The sequence below is a fragment of the Urocitellus parryii genome, chromosome 2, assembly GCF_045843805.1.
Source record: "Urocitellus parryii isolate mUroPar1 chromosome 2, mUroPar1.hap1, whole genome shotgun sequence".
Taxonomy (NCBI): Eukaryota; Metazoa; Chordata; class Mammalia; order Rodentia; family Sciuridae; genus Urocitellus; species Urocitellus parryii.
In genome coordinates, this window is record NC_135532.1 from 117,706,883 (window position 1) to 117,727,727 (window position 20,845).

Genomic DNA, 20,845 nt, shown 5'->3' on the forward strand with positions numbered 1-20,845 from the left:
ATTCACAACCCCGCACTGATCACCTCTTTAACGCACACAGCAAGATGCATATATATCAACATATCAGGGACTTATTCACAAATACTTTTTTCCTCAAGCCTTTGGCACCAAAATTGAGTTTCCAGTGCCAGAAATATTTTTCACTGTATGAAAAAATGAATCTAAATGGATTCCTATAGCTTTCAATTCTTTAAATATATCACCTACTTACAACATTTTATAGATGATATAGAATGCTTTATTCCTACATTGACAGGCCACGCTGACAATATTAGTTCTGCCAGATCCCCAAACCCAGTTGTTACAAAGATGAGGTACACTCGGCTTCATGGCTTTCTCTGTTGTTCCTACTGTTTGTGGAAAAGTGTGTGTGTGTGTGTGTGTGTGTGTGCATGTATGTGTGTGCGTGTGTGCACGTGTGTGTGTGCGCGCGCGCGCGCATGTTTCCATTTTACTTGGTTTTCTAGTCAGACTTGAGTCTGAACTTGGACTCTTATCACTTGCCAGCCGTGTGACCAGGGAAAGCCATTTACTGGCTGTTTTCTACATCCTCCCCGTGGGCTGCTGGGCAGACTCCATCTCAGTGCATTAACTCTTCCTAAGTCCCTGACAAGGAGATGACAAGATGCATGCTTCAGAGAGGGTGGGGCAAGAGTAGGAGGGGACAAGGACTAAACTGGCCCAGGCCAACAGCAAGTGGGGCGAGCAGCCCAGAGCTGTGCTGGGAGGTGCAGGAGAGGCTCTTGGTGGCTACAGGAGGTAAGGACTGGGTGCAGGACTGGCGCTCTCCACCCCGGGGACACTGACGGCAAGGACCTTGAGCATGGACTCCGAAGCTACACTCCCTGGCTGAAGTCCAGGTGTGCAGTGGAGCCGGGGCCCGTTCCCCACCTTGGGCCTCAGTTTCTTCATCTGTTAGGGTGAGGTGATAATATATCATCTCAAGGTGTTTTGTGGAGAATAAATCAGACAATGGGGCTGGGATAGCAGGGGTCAGCACACTGCTTAACCCCAGAGGACACTCTGATAGTGAACTGATTCAGCTTCTATTCCACATGGAAATGAACAATAAACAGGGATGTCTTGCCCACAAACCCTCAGAAACGGCAGCATGGAGCCCCCCGTCCCCCTGAGATGGCCTTCCCGTCAGCTGCTCCCCTGGCAGAGAGCTGTCCTGCTCTCTTTCCTATGCGGATGTGCCCAATGCAGAAGGGAAACCTTATCTATTAGGACAAAAGAAACAAGCCATTCAAACCCAATTCTCAACATTCCTTCATATGGGCGGTGAGCAGTCAGCTCCTGGTCCCTAGCACAGACAGCGTAGGGGCAAGGTGGACAGGACACAGGGCCCAGGAGGCCACAGCTGGGAGCTAGACAGGTGGTCACCCTCAGGAATGATCACCGCCTTACTTTGAGAACTAGCACCTACTTTCTAAGTTTACAGAGACTAAGGACTTCATGTTCTTTCTAAAGTATTACAAATTATTACTGCAAAAGTAATAAAGGCATTCTCTTCAAACTGAACTTCCTAAAAAGTGTTTGCGTTCTCCCAGCAGCTTGGTTTCTCACCCCGAGGAACTGTGAAAGTTCTACAGGAACCAGAGAGAGAGCCCAGAACATGAGACCCCTAGCTGGAACCCTGCCTTGACTTTTTTAAAAAAGGAAAATAAAGTTACATTTTTAAAAACTGTAATCTCATTATAAACATTAGAATAAAAGTATTAAAATTTCATTTTTCTGTTTTTACATATGAAGCCAATTACCCATTTAAATGTTCTATGAAAGTATCAAAACATTCCATTTCCTTATCCTTTGAGTTCTGGAGGGAATAAAACCTGGATATTTCCAAATATAAATAAAGGACTTTGTTGTATATATTTTAATTCTAAAAAAAATAAGCATCCTCTGGCTTATGTGACCCCACTACCCAGTCCAGGCCTTGGGGACAGCAGTCTGGGTACAGGCGTGGTGCTGTCTCTCTAGAGGCTGGGTGGCAGAATAGCAGGACACAGGCCAGCTACTGCCTGACACTGTCCTACTCTGGCTGCCCAGCATTAGTAGCTTTTGTTGGGATCACTGGCTATGCCAAAGCAGGTAGTGACCAGCCCCTGGCTTCTGGGCCTTGTCCAGTGGCTTAGCAAGCCTGGGTGCTTATCAGCTGCCACAAGACGAAGGAACATTTGGGTTTTCCTAGCTACATTTGGGACCTTGGCATTATGGGAATATGATTCTACTGGAAAACATATGCCTGAGGATTTAAGTGTGGATGTCAGTTTGGTGACAGTCTCCTGACTTGGAATTAGGTATTCTGAATAGGTCCCATCCATGTATAAAGAACTGCCAAGCTCCAGGCCTCCCCTCTCTTAATGTATTCAAGTAAGAGAAGCAAGCACAGAATCTTCACATATTCCCCACATTTTGCTTAAAAAGCAGAAGCAACCCTGAACTTGGGGAAAAAAAAATTCAATCATTATTATTACAACACTACAGAGGTCCAGGTGGGTACCACAAGAGCTCATCATTCAGTTCAGTCCTTATGTATGGACTCTTCCTCTCCTTCCTCTATGCACAGGTAAAATCTTATGGGGAAAAATGTTGGTTGTCAATATGGCCCTGAAACCTCATGCCCTACTCAGAAAAGCAGCATGAAAAAAAAAATCTATAAGATTTGGAATATGAGGATATCTGTTCTTTTGTCATTTTAGAGTACTGACCTACTTTAAAATTGTTAAATATCAATGAAAATAAGGTTTATTATTAAAACTCATCCTAAATAAATACCACCAAATACAAGTATTTTTCATTCTGTACAGCTATCGGTAAATACTTTTCTTTTTCACTTTTAAATATTAAGTTGCCTCTTAAGGCACTGAAGTTAAGGGTTTCTTTGTGGCATTAAAGTAAAAGACTTGATTCCCCCACTCTAGGGAATCAATTAAGGGATTATGTTCATATTGAAAAGAAAGCAAAGATGTTAAAAAAAGAAGAGATAAATCAATAGAAGGCCAACAATGATCTGTTATTAGAAAAAGCGTGTTAATGTCACGTCACAGATCACTACCTGTGGACAGAGGCAGGGCAAAGGGGAAGAAGGTGTGCGTAGTCACAGCTGGTGCAGAACTGTGACACCAGCAGGGACGCGTTTGCTCACTCTAATGTGCATAAGCCTGCCTCTCTGTCCCCACTCGGGGCCAGCAACCCTGCCCGCTTCTCTGCCCCCACACAGGGCCAGCATCCGCCCCTGACACAGATCCTGCACCCAGGAGATTTATAACCACACGCATGATATTTTTTCCCTAAAAAGCAGGGGTGGGTGGGATAATCCCTTAATAAAACATAAAGTAAAGCCCAAGAGAAAAGAGTCCCTGCCTTTAGAATGCCAGGCAGTATTTTTGACAAAGGACGAAAACTTATCCCAGCACCACCAAGATCAGAGCTGCTCTTCCAAATTCCTTTTTAATTCATTAAATTTGGGAATTTACAGATTTTGAGGAATATATTCATTTACTGTTTTTTTAAGTATTAATGGAGACGTTACTAAAATACAAGCATTTGGTAAAATATAAAAATTCTATTTCTATTTTGACCATTTTAAATATCTACAGAATTCTCCTGCTAGATACATAATGCAGACTCTGAGACAAAAAGGTGCTTCACAGATTCCAATTCAAAAACTAGAGTAAAATATTTTAAAAACCCATTCAATGCCACATTCAGTATGGAGTTTGCAAGTATCCCACACATTTTGTAAAAGTGCTTTTAGCAAGTAACTCCCCCATCTAGGACTCTGTGATCAATTAACAATGTTGGCTCCATCATCAACACAGGGGATACTCTTTAACCACTAAAATCACTTGCATTCCATCTGGGCTAGGTATTCTAGCTTCTAGAGCAGCTGCCTAGAGAACTGAGAGGCTTACCTTCCCACACCTTCTGCAGGTTTCCTGAGGTCTGGGTCAACAGCAGCATTCTTCCTGCCCGGGCCTGAGGGCCTGCAGAAATCCCAGCACCTGCTGCTACCCAAGGGCTGAAGCTGGACAGTTTTGCAGGGTGTTGACAGCAGGACCCCCGAGCCACAGCCAAAGCTGGGAAGCCTTAACAGTGGAAGCAAGCACAGAGGACACTGGGGCACCCAGCACGCCCCTCCTGTGCAGCAGGGAGGGAGCACCCACCCCTGAGGGCTGAGGGCAGCCAGCTGGGACCAGACGGGGCCAAGAAGAGAAGCCAGGGCCACGCAGCACAAGACCCAGGGAGAAGGAGAACAGCCAGCATGGGCTCGGAGGCACCTGATGACCAACCCTCCCCGCCCTCCCAGGACACAGGCAGCAAGGAGAACAGCAAGGGATCCTGGGAGAGAGCCCCTGGCACGTCCCTAAGGGAGCCAGGGTGGGGGAAGAGTGTGGAGAGCTCCTTCTAGAAAGGAGTGAGGATGCACTGCAGCACACCTGCTGGGTGGAGACCAAAACTGTGACAGTGACACCAGAGGATGACATCCTGTCTTCACAACCTCCATGTCAGAGATTCACCAGTGAAAACAGGCCCAGGCCCGCCACCTGGACATGGAGACTAAAAATGGACTTTTCTGGAAGAGGGAAACAATGGAAAGACTCTGGGCTGTTTTTTAAACTGAAAGAAAACTAAACTTGTTTTGAAAAGCACAACACAGTATTTTAGCAAACACAGCACTTGCTACTAAGATCAGATGAGGGTGGCTGGGGATGACAGGGAGGAGAGTTTGAAGAAAGGGGGCAAATGGACAAGGGGGCAGAGATAAGAAAGGGAAGGGCGGGGAAAGAATCGAGGGGGCATGAGGCACTGGCTCCCAGGATTGAGACCCTCATGAGGCTCCCTGCAGAGACTGGAGCTTTCAAAGGCCATTCCCAGCCCTGCGGTGACACGCCAGCCTCTGGGAGCCCACCTGGAGCCCACAGAACAGGGAACACCAAGCAGCCACAGGATAGATCCTACTACAATTCTGCTTTGACAAGCTGGATGAAATCAAGTCAGAAACTAAATAAACACTCTGACAGGACCTTAATAACCCAAAGCATATCAAGTGGCAGTGGCCGGCACCACTGAGGGACTCTCACTTTTTCCAGACTAGCAGCGGAGGGGACTGACCACGCAAGGCGCTTCAGACTTGCTTTAAAAACAGGCGAGAAGAAACCCAAACACCCGACAGCAGTCGTGTGTATGGCATCTCGACCTCACGTATCATATCGACCTGTATTTTCTTCAAATCCAAGGTAACGACAATAATCCATTTTACCTTGGTGCCAAATTGCTCGAATGATTTCATGATTGCTTGAAATAACAGTTTTTTTGAGAAAAGTCAGCTTCCTTTCCTCACTTCCAAAATATATGTTGTTAGCTACATATGAGATGGTGAAGCTGCTTCTCAGGCTTCTCCACTTCTGACAACTAAGTTTCAGAGATTGTTACCAAATGAAAGGATCCCTGCACTACAGCATCCCAAGTACTGCTTGAGCACTTGGTATTTTAAATCTGAAAGAACTGGGATTTTCAAAAAAGGAAAGAACTTTCTCCTTAAAAACAATTTTTTTTCAATAAATTTATGTGGTTTGGACTAAAATTTTAAATTTTGAAACATTAGCCTATGAACCTATCAGTGACAGGGGAAGATGAGGTGAGCCCTATGGCAGAAATGAACTGGAAGCCACCACTTGTATTATGTAATCATCTGAACTCAAATTTAAAAAAAAAAAAATGTGTTTGTATTTCTGCACCTATGTTCTCATTCCCACTTAGGAAAACCAGTTTTCAGCAAATCTAGACAAAAAATAAAACAAACCTCAAAAATATGTAAATAAATGTTGGTGATCTGAAATGGAATTCACTCACTGATTTACAAACTCATTAAGACCACATAGCATGTCATTTCATATAAACATAAAAAAATTGGGACCAGCTTCTTTTAGATAAAAAATCAAATTGTGAAGAAAATATGTTTCATAAGAGTCGATTATCTAAATGGAAATCGCCCTAACCACTGTTAAGTTCCACAAGGGAAGGAACTTTGTAAAGTCATGCCCAGTTGTATCCTCAGTGCCCAGTTGTATCTGGGCGCCCAGTCTGCCTAGCAACAGGAAGTCCTGCAAATACTCACAGACTGGCTCCACGTGGAGAAGGCGCTCAGAGGACTGTGTGTGCAGAGGGGCCTGTGGTCTGACTAATTCATTAAAAGTTAAAATGAAGTTAAACAAGTCTTCCTGCATAACTTGTCAGAGTCTTTGTTACTTACTCTAAGTACCCAAACTTAGCTGTCAAAGTTTTCATGAAATGTCTATTAATCATAGAACAATTCTTCTAGGAAAATGTGGTGTATATCTTCATGGAAAATTTAAAATTCCTATTTCTTCCAATTTTTTAACAAAAGACACACATAAGCTATAGATTGGTACATATTTATGTCTGATATAAATCATGAAGATCATCTAAATATGCAGATAGATATTTCTAATCATATATTGTTTTGTCAAAAAAGGGGTCTACTTTGAGAGAAAATTTTAGTGTAAGATCTTTGATAGCTCAAAGTATTCATTTGATTAATAAAAGGAACCTTAAAGATAACCAACTTGTATTGGTACATGAATACATTAGCAATAAAAAGTTAACTGCTAATGTCAAAGGTATATCTTGTGCCACTCTCTAATACAAGTGTATTTCATACTAGTTTGCTTATGTCATCATCTGAATTGAAAACAGTATTCCTGGCAATAGTCATGCATACAAAAGAATCTAATTTAAAATTTTACAATCTACTAATGTGAAAAAAGAATGAGCTCATTTGGAAATGAAGAACAAGTAACTGCTTTCAGATAACAGGCATTTTTTAACTTGTGAGTCTAATATGAAGACAAGAGCAGAGATTGATTACTAAGAAACGACTTGGAAAGGCATCCACTGAAGCAGCCGACAAACTTTGGGGTTAGCATCTTCAAGTAGTGACGCTGGAAGACAGTGGGAACTTTAGTCATGGAACACTTACTCAGGAGTACGGTCATGTCACTAATGTGAAAAATCATGACCCCTCTCTAAAGCAAAGTTCCTGAGGGCAGAGCACCAGAGGCCAGGTTCCAGGGGTGCCCACCCCACGGGCATCTGGGCAGCCTGGCTCCACACCTGCCTGGTTCACTCACCGGCATCCATCCATCAGCCGATGCAGCAACTGTCTTCCACAGAGAAGATACGGCTTCTTCTGGACCTGGTGCGATGAAGGATGCTGAAGGCTCCCCTCCACCACATCTCCCGAGAACTGCTGAGCACGGGAGTGAAGGACGTGCCAGGTCAGCCACTCTTCCGTCCCAGCAGTATTAGCAGCAGCAGCGGCGGCAGAAGCTGGAGCAGACCACTGAGACCCTCCTCCTGGCAGATGCCAGCCAAAGCATGAGGGTTCCCACCTGCACGGAGCTTCCCATCCCCTGCACCTTCCCACAGGGTGTCAACACAGGAGGTCCCTGGGATCCCACTTAGCTCTGCTCCCCAGTCAAGGTGATGCGTATTCCAAGTTTCCAGTGCCATGGGAAAGCATGCTCTTCAAAGTTTAAAGTCTACTTTACTGTAAGGCCACCCTGATGCTCTCTTTTAAATTTTTCCTTCACCCTCCCCACTCTCAACAAGCAAATAGATTGCCCCAAATTTTCCTGCTAATCAAAGAAAGGCCAATAAAATGACTGCTGCCAAGCAACTCTGGTCACTTCTTCCATAATAATCTATCTGCCTTCCTGGCATGGAATCTTTTTTTTTTTTTCCTCAAATGCTAATGTATTCCTAATCTTTACAACACTCAGAACAGATGGGGAAATATCAGGTCTCATGATCTACATTTTACAGAACAAGCCATGAACTCTTTGCTCCCACATTTCATTTCCGTTTGACGTTATTGATCCGTTGTTTTTCTTTTCAGTGGCATTCAGCTTTAGCAAGGGACCAGAATGTTGCTGGACAGCAGAGCTAAGCTGTAACAACATTAATAAAGCCTGTGCTTCACTTAACTGATTGACCCAGAGTTAAAATCCTACAGATATAAAAAGCACCAAGAGGGTTTTTTTCCCATAACTTAACTAGCTCAACAAAGGATAAGTGAAAAAAAAAAGATGAACATTTTCCTAAATATTTATTACAGAACCTTCAACACCAAGACATGTGTCACCTGCATAGTAAAGAATAATAATCCTCATTAGGAAAACTGAAATCCATGCGAACACGGATCCCGAGTGCGATGTGTGGCCTTGCAGGAGTCCTTCAAATTGCTCTCATCATCACCTCTGCAATGAGGAGCAACAGCAATGCTCACAAGCCCAGCTGCCCAGTGCCCGTGCTGCTATCAGGGCCTCAGAAATGCTGCCCCATGCAATCTGCACAACACCACTGAAGAGGAGATTGGGCCCCATTCTGGAACTCAGGAAACTGAGGCTCCCCTGGGTCATGTAACCTCCAGGTCACAGAGCTACCAACCCAGGCTGCACAGTTCTGGGAGCTACAGATCCCCTCCTTACAAGTACAGCACTAATTCCGGCTTTCATTTACGTGCTTATTTGAAAGTTTATCTTTGACAAGGCAGATATTACAAAATGACTAGCAGTAAGACTGACTGGCAGCTATTATGTCGGGTCCTCAAAGTCCACAGGTCCTTTGTGTGTGTTTTCTGACTGAAGACTCACAAGAACCCAGCAAGGTAGAGATGCTCCTTTGCATAGGGTGCCTCTGATCAGTCTGAGGCACAGAGTGTTAACCAGGTTGTCCAAGGTCACAGGACTGACACAGGACAAAGGCAAAACTGGGCTCCAGGGAATGCAGCCCTTGAAGAGTGGCTTTGGATTCCCCCCTCCACCCGCCCCTTCCTGCTTCTGGAAAGCTGACCCAGGGTCAGAGCTTTTCAAGAAAGGGGATGAGGAGGGTCAGGCTGCCCGAACCCTGGAGGGTGGACAACCTGAAATGGCCCCCTCCTTCTCAAAAATTTAAAATACAGAAATCTGTGCATAAGCTTATGGAGGCACATTGCTCTTATGAAGTTTACTAGCTCAAGGAAGTCACAAATAATTCATGTGAATCTCAGATTCTGGAACATCAAGGACAAATGCCATTTCCTTGGATTTCCGAGCTCTCCAGAGGCACCAACAGGGAAGAAACATCATTACCTTCACGATGCCTGTCATTCCATTTGGCGACTTCCAGTCACACCAATACTTCACTCCCATCTTGGCAAACCAATGTACTGATATGCAGGGGCTAGACAAAAGTCATGTGTTCAGAGAGAGCTTCAGAAGTCCAAGGGTCACCCTTTGAGACACGGTCTGGAACCATCCCTGGACCACAGAACTTCCTTGCATATTCAGCAGCTGAAATGGCCTTCTTTGAAGGGCCCTTTGAGGACACAAAGCCACTGGACAGTTAAATCCAGCAGCCAGAGCCCTAAACCTGAGAAGGAGGAGCCAAGGAAGACTGAGAAACCAACCTGTTTCTTTAATTTGGCAGCAAGCCTAACTTTATGGACTAATTTTGTCTATCTTCAGCTATTTTAGGCCTAACAATATAAATCAGCACAAAAAAAAAAATCAATGAGAGCCTCAGAGAGTATACATACCTATGGCAAAGGCACTTTCCCTGTTAAAATTAAGCCATAGCTTTGAGAAATACAGCCACGTGGTAGCATTTAGCAAAGACCTTATTTAGGTGCCCATGTGGCATAGCTTGAGGTGATGTGTCACTTAGAGTTGATTTACTGTCCATTAGACTTGTAATCAATAGTCACTACAGAAGGAAGGTGCCAATCTGTACCCAGCCTCTAGATAATTGCAGAGCTGCAGAACTCCCTGGTAGTGGTGCTACTCACAGCACCAGCAGAAGCTTGATTTACCTTTTGGCTGGCAGCAGATTTAAATCTATCTCCATCTCCAATCTCAAGACTGAATTTACAGTAAAATTATTCAAAAATTCTAAAAAGCACATCCTAACATCTTCAGGTGAGAAAATCAAAGTAACCCATAGGCTTTTACAGAAGATGGATCATAACAAACAATTTTTATGACCTTGGCATTACTAAGTGGTAGACCAGAAAAATTCATGACTCATCTATGCAGCCATCCAAATACATACAGATAAAGCTACAGACAGAGAAAAGATACAGACATGGATGCAGACAGGCAGGTGGACTTCTCAATTTATCCTCGGCAACTCCAGTCCTTGCTCGCTAATTCTAATGACAGTGCAATTAACCACACTCAAGTATCTAATAATTTTAAAACTTTACTTTTAAAGTGCTATCAAAGGAACAGTTGTAGATGATTAACAGCTTCTTATCAGCTCTCACTGGGTCTACTTTTTATTTAATTCCTCAGATATGGCTTTATCTGGAAATACATTAATAAACACAAATTCTAGGCACACTTGGGCACACCAGATGAAGCTGTTCTGTGCTCTGCAGCTTCTCCTGCAGACTAAACTATCCACCAGTCTGGACTAATACTAAGCCATCTAACAGTGCAAAGCTCCAACAGTGCATCACAATTCCTGAGTCACCCTGTCCTCACAACCTTACGCTTTAAACAAAACTAAAGAAAATCCACAAGTGACTCAATATGACCTAGTGTTTCCAAACCAGGAAAAGGAAAGACTTTCGGTGTTGGAGATAACATTTTTCTGTAGCTTGGAAAATAAACATTTCCCACTCAGTGATGCCTGGGGTGCGGGGCAGAGACAGAATAGAAAGAGAGAAATAGAGAAACAGGATTTTTCCTCCCAAAGCAGTACTTAGTGTTCGTGTTACCTGGCTTTTAATGCAGGAGTTAGAATTTACCTAGAAAACGTTGTGAACGTGAGCCATAAAAGTGTTGCCACTTATATCAGAATCAACAGGAAATTCTTACTGCCAATGAACTAAACAACACAGAAAGTTATATTCCAGATCTTGGGATCCTAAATTAATTCGATATTTTCATCTCAACATGCGTAAGTCATTTTCTATGGCTAAGTGAAGACAGTATATTTTTCTCCTGATACAAAAAGGAGCAGATTTTTCTCCTTGTGTCATGCTTACATAAGCCTAGCATCGTTTACTTTATTTAAAATATATTTTACAAAATCTGTTATTTACCAGAGTTGCTAAAGGAGAGCCAGTAAAAGCTAAGAGCTTTACATCTGCCAGGGGCGGACACAGGTGATCCACCACGTGACACTGTGGATGACCAAGGCATCCTGAGGGCTTCCTCTGTAATCATGCATTCTCCCACACGCCAGCACCGTTCAGGCTACCGGGCTGCTATCAAGGGCACAAAACCTATATCCTCCACGTCAGGCCTGTATGCGGGCCCGAGGTTCAGTTCATTCCCACTATGGAGTTCTGAGGCAGGTACTTTAATATTCCCATTTGACCAATGAGAACAGAGTGGTGGAAAATGTGTCCAGCAAAATGTGTTTCATGAATGTCCCTAAGAACCTAAGTAGATCCTGGAGGTTAATGAGATTCCATGAACACACACCACACACACACACACACACACACACACACACACACATGCACCTTCTTATTTTCAGTGACAGGGAGCAACATAACCTTTTGTACAATACATAGACTTAAATTCATGTTTCTAAGAATTTAAACAAATAATTCTTAAAATACTTGGAAATTGCTACTCCTTCACTTTCAGATGAATGGACTGCATCAGTGAACATCATTCCACCTGAAGAAAGCACACACCCAAGACATCCAGAACGCTCCTTTTTATCCAACACTTGAAAATGATGGAACTTCAGCTTGTTTTCAAAGAAATATAGCTTCTTTGTTCACGTTTGACAGAGCTGTCGGAGAGAAGCCAAATCAGCTCTGTAAAGGAGTAAACATCGTTCTTTTATTTTTTACAGGCTTTCTTAATCCCTGAGAGAGAAACTTCTCCCTTTTTGTTCTGTTTATTATTAATATAAACTTTATAATTTGATACTAAATACTACTTATGTTCTTTGTTTAAAGCCAGTTTAGCTCTGATTGAGCTGCCCTCCGCCTCTGGGGACAGGCACTTCCAGGCCACATTCCTGCTGAAAACACACCTACCCCCACCCCCTAGTTTTTTCTTTTCCTCCCAGAAATGACTAATCTTCCTGTTATTGGACTCTTCAGTTTTTCCCTTGAGACTCCTTTCATTTGCATAACGTTTACTTTTCAGGGCCTCTTTTTAGAACTTTACTACCATCTCCTTGGTGCTAGCCTTCCGTTTTCAACAGATTAAAATAGTCAATATTTATGCATTAGCAAACTTTTTTGGTCAACTTCTGTGCTATTCAGATGAAGCTACTTCCTCAAGTCAAAAATGCAACTACTCTTTCAATGGACATAAATAAATAACCCTTTGTTAATCTTCAAAGTTAAATTCAGCCTAATCCTTAGTGTTACCAGATGCCACAATTAAAGGGTTTAGATCTTTCTTCTCCTTTCAAATTTCCTGATAAGGTACTCCGGCAAAGCAAACAGAATACCACTCCTTTTAAAGACCTCTTTCTTCCCAGCTACTTCTCTGTAACATCATAAAATGTATTACCGTGGCTTTATGAGCACAACCTAAATAAAGCTTTCCTTATTTCCTAATCAATTGTAAAATATAGTATAATTTCATGCCAAGAATTTGTCTTCTCTATAATCCCAAATAATTGTAATGGTTCTGTTATAGCATCTGAACTCGAGTAAGAGCTGTGTTTCTGCTCTTCAGAAAATATTCAGGAGACTTCTAGAATTACAGTGATCAGTTAAATAATGTATCCTAAAATTCACAGCACAGAACCACGTGTAGCAAAACCACAGCATAGACCCCAACCCCAGGCCTATGTGACACACTTGGTATTATATTCCTTATCCCAGCCACAGGCCTGGGGCAAAAAGAAGCCCTTCCTGCTCACACTGGCCAGCCAATCAAGATGCTCACAGACCTGGAAAAAAAATGCATTTTCTGAGAAAAAAAAAACTACAATTAAAAATCTTAACCAAACACACAGAATTTCCTAGGTGTGGTGGGACACATTTTAATCCCAGCAGCTCGGGGAGGCTCAGGCAGGAGGATCTCAAATTCAAAGTCAGCCTCAGCAACTCAGCAAGGCCCTAAGCAACTAAGCAAGATCCTGACTCAAAAATAAATAAATAAATAAATAAATAAATAAATAAATAAATAGGGCTGGGAATGAGGCTCAGTGGTTAAGTACCCTTGAGTTCAATCCCCATTATGAAAAAAAAAAAAAAACCCACAAAAAACTATAATTTGCTTTTTGTTTTGGAGGTGGTTCTAATTCTTACTTCTTTGAAATAAATTAATTAAAAATTCCTTTATTGTCATGTAGAGTGCCCTAAAGAATCATCTGATTCTTCTTTGGAATCAGCAAAGAAGAATTGTTGCATTCTTCAGCAAATTCAATTCAATGTCCAAATCCCCCCTTACGGCCACTAATTTGAAAGTAAGACCTACAACTCTAAAAGTCAGTTGAAAATACTGTTAGTTAAAATGTATAGTATCTGATATTAAAGGTCATAGTAAGCAAAATCAGATTCAGAGACAACATGTCCATTTTTTAAAATCACATCAGGGATATAAAACAAACCAAAAATATGTGTTCTGTGAAAAGGCAGGGTTCATATCTGTTCATATCTTTGCACAAACAAGTCCCATCATATAGAGGCATATTATAGTTAAAGAAAAAAGAATGAGAAAACTTCTTGGCACCACGGTAAGTAATGTTATCAAAACACATTAGTCCAAACAATCAACAGGATTAGAAAGAGCAATTGAGAATATTCCTAAGAGAAGAATTTCTAGATACACTAGAATACTCTAAATATATGTGTGGCTTTATTCAGATCTTATATTAGAAATTAACATATGAATCTGAAAGTTGATAAATCTAAAAATCAGGTGTTTTTCCTACTTCCTGATTATAAACTACATAATAGAGCAACCAATTAATACTAAAGAAAAGTTCTTTATAGAATTTCTGGTAACAAATGCAGTAGAAATGAAGTCATCACTTTGTAATCCCCCCAAAAAATTTTTAAATCAACGGTGCTAGAAAATGATGGAGAATCTAGTAAAAGCCCTGGGTCTAGGAAACACCAGGGCCTGGGTCAGGCAACTCCAGCCCCTGACAGACCATCACCACAGCAAGTGGGGACCAGGGGAATTATTCCTGCTGGCATGTTGTCAAGACACCTGACCTTCCAGGAAGGGTCTCCCAAACCCTAAGAAATAATACCAAAGGTGCACAGAACTCCAGCTCCAAGTTCAGGTGCAAACAACAAGGGTGGTGGAAGGAGACAAAATAAATGACACTACAGAGAAGAAGCAGTCCGCTGATTTCAGAATTTCAGATCTTTTTTCAGGACAACGATCTGAATTTTTTAACAAATAATGGCATTAAGAGGAAAACAGAAGCAGGAATTGAGACACAGAAACAAAGAATCTTAAAAGACTTGGTTTAGATGCGGCTGCCTGAGCGACAGCTGAGAAACACTGCTTTCCCTTCCAGTGCAGGGAGAGGCCCTCGAAGTGCACACAGGATATGATGAGAACTGTTGATCTGACAGATCTGGAGAGAGTCACATTTAGACAAGTTCTTATCTGCTGGAAATACTACTGAAGAGTTTACACGGGAAACTGTATGGAGCTGAAATTTACTTTGCCATAATTCAGGGATAAAAGGCATGTGGAGGGAATAAGTTAAATGGGCAAAATGCTGACAGAGGCACACAGAGACACAGTACCCCCAAGGCCAGGGGGTGAGCAGCTGCGCAGCAGGCGCATATGGGACTTCAGGTGGACATGAAGGTGCTCAGAAGGTCTTCTCTAATTTTGCATGTTTAAAAATTATCATGATGATGGAAAAGTGATCAAAAAATAAAAACAAACAGAAAAATAGAATGAGTTAATGCCTGGGCAAGTAACAAAGCTATACTTTATATCTGAGTTGAAGTCACAAAATGTGCTCTGCTACTGACAGGCTGGTCTGGCTGGCCTAACACAATGCATTTATATCTGTGAACAGGAATGTTCACAGGTGTAGCATGGAAATAACTGGTTAATATAAAAAATCTCATGTATATGAAAATGAATGATAAACTAAAAATGTTAAGGTTGTAGGGGTCATTACCATGCCGTGTAATGACGTGTTCACCCTTACGTCACACATGTGTGAATACATTATCTCTTCTCAAACAAGCAGCCAGGTCTCCAGGGGCAAAGTTCAGGTCTTATCCCTTCAACTCCCAGCCGGACCACATCTGCTTCTGGTGAGTCCGCCATGTGTCAAGTCTCTGTGACCAAGTGATAAGGACGCAGAAGCAGTCCAGCTCAGGCCATGAACTCCAACCCTGAGCTGCAGGGAGCTGCTCGAGGTGACTCCAAGCACAGGTAGAGTATGATGTGCACGAGCTGCGGCAGCAGAGGACACAGCAGGGTGGAGAGGGCAAGGGTGAGGAGGGATGCTCTAAACCAAATCTAAATATGGAGGTTCACCAAACTCCCATCAGGAAGGAAATCCAAGGCAGAAAGACATCAGGTGGAACGGCACAGGAAGCCATGTTCCCCAGGCCTGTGTGTTCAACACTATTCCATGTGAGAGGCACTGATTCTCCATAGATGACCCACTAGACTCAGCAAGGGATCAATAAACATATACAGTCACGCCTCCACATCCTCAGGTTCCACCTCCAGGCCTTCAACCAACCACAGACAGAAAATATAAACAAAAACAAAACAACCCTGTGTCCACACTGAACATGGACAGGGGTTTTTTTGGTCATGATTCCCTAAATAATACAATATCATAACTATTTCCTTAGTGTTTGCATGGTGTTAGATAGTGTAACCAATCTAGAGAAAATTTAAAGCATACAGGAGGGTGAGCTCCGCTTACATGCAAACACCGAAGGATTTTAAATAAGGACTTGAACATCAGAGGATGCGGCACCCTTGAGGGTTAGGATAAGGGCCCGTGAGCAACCCTAAGGGACACCGAGGGGGACTGTGGTAATCAAGACACAGGCAGCATTATGAGAGCATTCACTGTGTGCGAGGCCACTAGGCAGGGACTCTAAGATTAACCTTTCTAATAAGACAAACCTCATATCATCCCCCAAGGCAAGTCGTCTTCTCCCGGTCTTACAGGTAAGGACACTGAGGCTCAGAGGTTGAAGTAACTCACAGGCACTTGGCAGGCAAGTGGTATAATAAAGAATGTTCTGAGTGCTTCAGTGTAGGGGGAAAAAAATCAGGAAAGAAAACTCTACATGGCTATTCCTATAGAATTAAATATTTTTCCCAAGGACAGAGAGAACTGTAAACAGTGAGTGCTAATGGCTGGGCATGATAGCATGCACCTGTAATCCCAGAGACTTAGGGACTGAGGCAGGAGGATCTCAAGTTCAAGGCCAGACTCAGCAATTTAAATAGAGACTCTGTTTCAAAAAAAAAAAAAAAAAAGGACTGGGGATGTGACTCAGTGGTAAAGTACCTCTGGGCTCAATTCCCAAAGTACCCCCCCCAAAAAAGTGAGTGCTACTAAAGGTTTAATGGATGGCTGGAGAGGAAAGGCCCCTGGATGGTAACCTCTGCCAATTTCCCTGGTGTAAATACTCCTCCCATAGCCAACTTGAAGCAGCTGTGTGAGCCAGTTCCTGCACATCCTTCCTACAACCTTCTGTGAATTACTCATGCGGAGTGTGGGGCCAACAAGCTGGAAGGGAGGCAGGTAAGCAAAGAAAAGATGCAACTGACATTGTCTGTTATACACAGGACTCTATAAACAAATACCTGTCGACTTACATCTGAAATTAATGACCTCCTGAGGAATGTAGCTACTGTGCAAAAGACACTGAGGATGAATAAGTAACTCAAAGAGATTCTGCAAGGAAACCGGCTCTCTATGAATGACAACTGACACTCAGTAAGTATTCTTTACATATGATCCATGAACTGCGATTAGTAAGTGATTTTTCTGCTAACTATTCCTCCCTCGGGGGCACACTAGGATTTATGTCCAACTAGAGACCAAAGCACAGCTGAAAGAAACTAGTTGATCTGGGTCAGCAATAAATACAAGCCAAAATGGGGAATTATTTTTGCATGTCCTATTCAAACCACATGTCATGCAAAAGGTGAATAAATATTGACCAGAAAGGAAAAGGGAACAAATTTCTCCATCCTCCATACATCCCTTTTTAACTGTTTATACTTAATGAATATATATACAGGTATATGTATATGAGGGTTCTCACTAATATTAGAATCTTTTCACTATTGCTTTAAAAACATTACTTTAGAATATTCGTGCAATAGCACTGAATAAATAAGAATAGCTAAACAAACCGTATATACATAAAAGGGGATTTAGATTTATATATTGATCCTATCACTTTATAAATTCTTTTATCATTTTATCATTTAATAAGTGTCTAATGAACAATATGTATATTTAGATAATAAGTATATTTAGGTAAAATAATAATAAGTATATTTAGATAAAAGTTTTAAATTAAGTATAGCATCCATCTTTCACAAGGCATGCAAAAAATAATGCTAAAGAGAAGCAACCAGAGATGAACAACATGGAGAAGACAAATTCTACCCCAACTGCTCATGTGTGAAGTGAACCAGCATGTCCCAACTCCGCCCGTGGCTGACCTGTTGAGGAGTCTGGCTCACAAGAACCTGCAGCCCTTTTCTTAAAGAGTCCTGGCTTAACAGGGTTGCGGGGACAAATGTAACTGATCAGCACTGTCCTGTGCTGAGTTCACATGGGTGGCGCAGGGCCTTGTCCCACATAGCATGCTGCTTCCCAGTGTTCTTCTTGTTTCAACAGCAGGGAACAGAAATCTTTTATCAGGTCAATTTAACTATTGATTTCTACTCTTAACTCTTATAAATGGCAGAAAAAAAAATGTCACTTTTTCAATCTACTGCCTAGGGGAGAAAAACCCCCAGAATTTGTGATTAAAACTGGAAAAAAAATAATCAATGAATGATACTGCTGTCTAGTACACAAAATAACCAATTTGTTATTCAACGAAATTGACATTTTTCCAGCCAGTTATCAGACTGAGAAGAAAATGTAGACTTTATTTTTTTTTTATCTTTGTGATATCACGATTAGTTAAAAGTGAAAATAAATTCAAGTCAAACAATTTCAGGGTTCTGACACAACGCTACTTTTCCTGTCTTTGACGTGGTCCTTCGAAAAGGTGATGGCATCCATTTTTAATCAAATGTGTGACCTCATTCACAACAATAATGACTGTAATTAAATGTTTCTCAAACCCAGGGGTGGGAGCGAGGGAGATTTTGGCAGGGTGGGGAGCAGCTGTGTCAGGTGACAGTCCACACTCCCTCCCACTTTAAACCCCATCTGGGTCAAGGAACGTTTGTTGGGGGCCTCCCCTGGGCAATCTCATGGAAGGTAACATCCAAAGATAACCAAGGCATTCGCCTCTGCTTTCAGAAGCTTCCAGAAAGTGCAGCTGGAGTTATAAGCCTGATGGCAGTTGTCCAGATGGGCATGGGGCAGAGTTCTACCATGGCCCTCTGGTCACTGCACTTTTATGCCATAAAATAACTTGGTAGCCATGTTTTCTCATTATTTTTCAAATATCTGTACAACAGGATATCACCCGGCTTTTCTAAAATAAGAATGAATCGGCTCTTGGTTAGGGATTAAGAGATTGTATTAGGAGAAAATTGATATGCGCAGATTTTACAAAGAAAGAACAATAGCGACAAAAACCCTCAGGATAAAACAACTACCACTATCTCCTCCAGTGGTTTGGAAAGCAGATCGGACTACATTTTCTTCTGAAATGAATGTGCCAGTGTGCAAATACAATTAGGAATCAGGACTGAAATACACCAAAGCAGAGTGACTGATAGGAAGCCCCTGAGAATTCTGATGAAGAACAACACCAGCTCCATCTGCAGTCCTTAGAGTATTCTAATCACTTCCCAACTTGCAAGATTAGAAAATTGGACCAGCCATGAATTACCCACAAGCCAAGAGAATGCAGTGTGAAGGTTCTCACGTGTGCGTCTTTCAAACACCGTGTGAACAAAACCCACTGCTCAACACACGAAGTACTGCTCAGGCCAAGTTCTGTAAGTCCGTATTTTCTAAAGATTATTATAAAGCTTCTCTTCTCTGAAAACACGCTGTGTGCAGACAAGCAGGGCTGATCTAAAATAATGGGACAGCAGAACTTACTCTGGAAGCAGATGACTTCTACAATCTGGGAAGCTCCTGACAGAGCCAGGAGTCTATCTTCATGTTCACGTGCAGATTGTAGCATGTTAACCAGCTACACACATAATTACTCCACTCTAACCCTTAATGAGCCTCAAGTACTAAATGTTTAATCCCTCCTGATGATCCTTCTTCAAAGTGGATAAATGTGGGTTTCTCCTCAAACACTTAATTGTCAGTACTGCTGGCACCAATGCATAATCTGGAACATTTTTTTTAACTCTATAGAACTTTTCACTTCTTTTAAATATAGCTCATATCACAGAGGTCCTAAAATTTGTTGGAGGGAAAAATAATGAGCAGGTGAACAATCGGCAGAGTCATGCTTTAGAAGCTCAGATCTCCTTTCTATTTCAGTGTGAAAATTTGCAGCACCATATTCACTTTTGAAAGATAAAACAATTTTTTTTCCCAAAACTAAGAGTGGGGAGAGAGTAAAGTGTAATGGGACTTACATCTTTCTACAAATACCACATATCTTTATTACTATTATTATTTCTATATTAAAAACAAAGTAATGATGGTAGTCAGGTTTTCAGAGCGTAACTCTCATAATCAACACGGATCTAAGCAAAACTGCTGTTGATTCTCTCAATAGGGTCAAAACAGAGACAGCCACAGCTCTACTCATGCTGCTGCCTTGGCCAGGGCATCCCTCCCCACAGCCCCTGAAGGGGAGGCAAGCCATAGGACACTGCACACAAGGAGTTGGCAAAGTTATTAGCACCCCTGTGGACTGTGCCCTGCAGAGACCAGTCTACAATCCCTCTGAAACACGGGCTGCAGAAACTAGTCACTGTGTCAGGGAGGCTGGCCAGGCCCCCACATGCTGCCAGCACAGGGTGACATACAAACGCAGCAGGGGTCCAGATCAAGGCCTGCTCCAAAAGTGTCCGTCCACAGAACCACCAGTGACCCTGACTGTGCCATGGCAGCATGACTAATGAGGACCACCATGAATGAAGGGTGCTGGAATCCTCAGAGATAGCACGTATGAGGAGTCACACTGCTGTCTGGCCAATGTCCCATCTCCTGAAAAGAAATTCTCTGAAGTTGGATTCAAACGCACATAAAATCCACGGGTAATTACTAGTCATGGTCAGGAGGAAACACCACTTTCAACCCACTCAACACTTAATGAATGCCAAGGATATTCATGACACCATGCATACAGAGGTGATTAATGTAAGCCACCCAGTCTTAAGGAGCTTATGAACCAGAGGGGGAAAACACAAACTGGCCGTAAAATTCAGCATAATATGATTTATTCTACAGGACACAAATGGCAAGGAAATGTGAAGGAAGAAACCACCCACTTCATGAAGGAGGCCTCGTGTGAGGGCTATCGGAAGGTGGGGGACTCCGGGAGAAGAAGAATCAAACCCTCTGTCCGCTGAGGCCGCAGGGTGGCTAGCAGCAAGACTTGGCCAAGATGAACGCGGCATTCACTAAGAATCAACTGGCCACATCGATTTTAAAATGGCAGGCATTATATATTTAATCATAATATTAAATTGTGTCCCGCACATCCTTTATATTAGGAAATCTGATAATTCACTTATGA

General features: G+C 42.3%; 1 protein-coding gene across 17 annotated transcripts in view; it reads right to left on the bottom strand.

The window, feature by feature from the left end:
- The window catches only part of Mbnl1 (muscleblind like splicing regulator 1), a 161,413-nt gene that overhangs the window by 93,721 nt on the left and 46,847 nt on the right, over positions 1-20,845 (bottom strand). The window contains exons 2-3 of one of the 17 annotated variants that reach the window (XM_026408173.2): positions 7,161-7,279; positions 3,921-4,094 (exon numbers count right to left, since the gene is read on the bottom strand). The exons of 14 other annotated variants lie outside the window; for them this stretch is intronic. Coding sequence is in view for 2 of the 3 variants with exons in the window: in XM_077795304.1 (XP_077651430.1) it covers positions 7,161-7,166 (6 nt within the window). In the remaining variant the exon portion in view is untranslated. The remainder of the gene's footprint in view (positions 1-3,920; positions 4,095-7,160; positions 7,280-20,845) is intronic. 2 more of the 17 variants (XM_077795304.1, XM_026408171.2) reach the window with 2 other exon arrangements.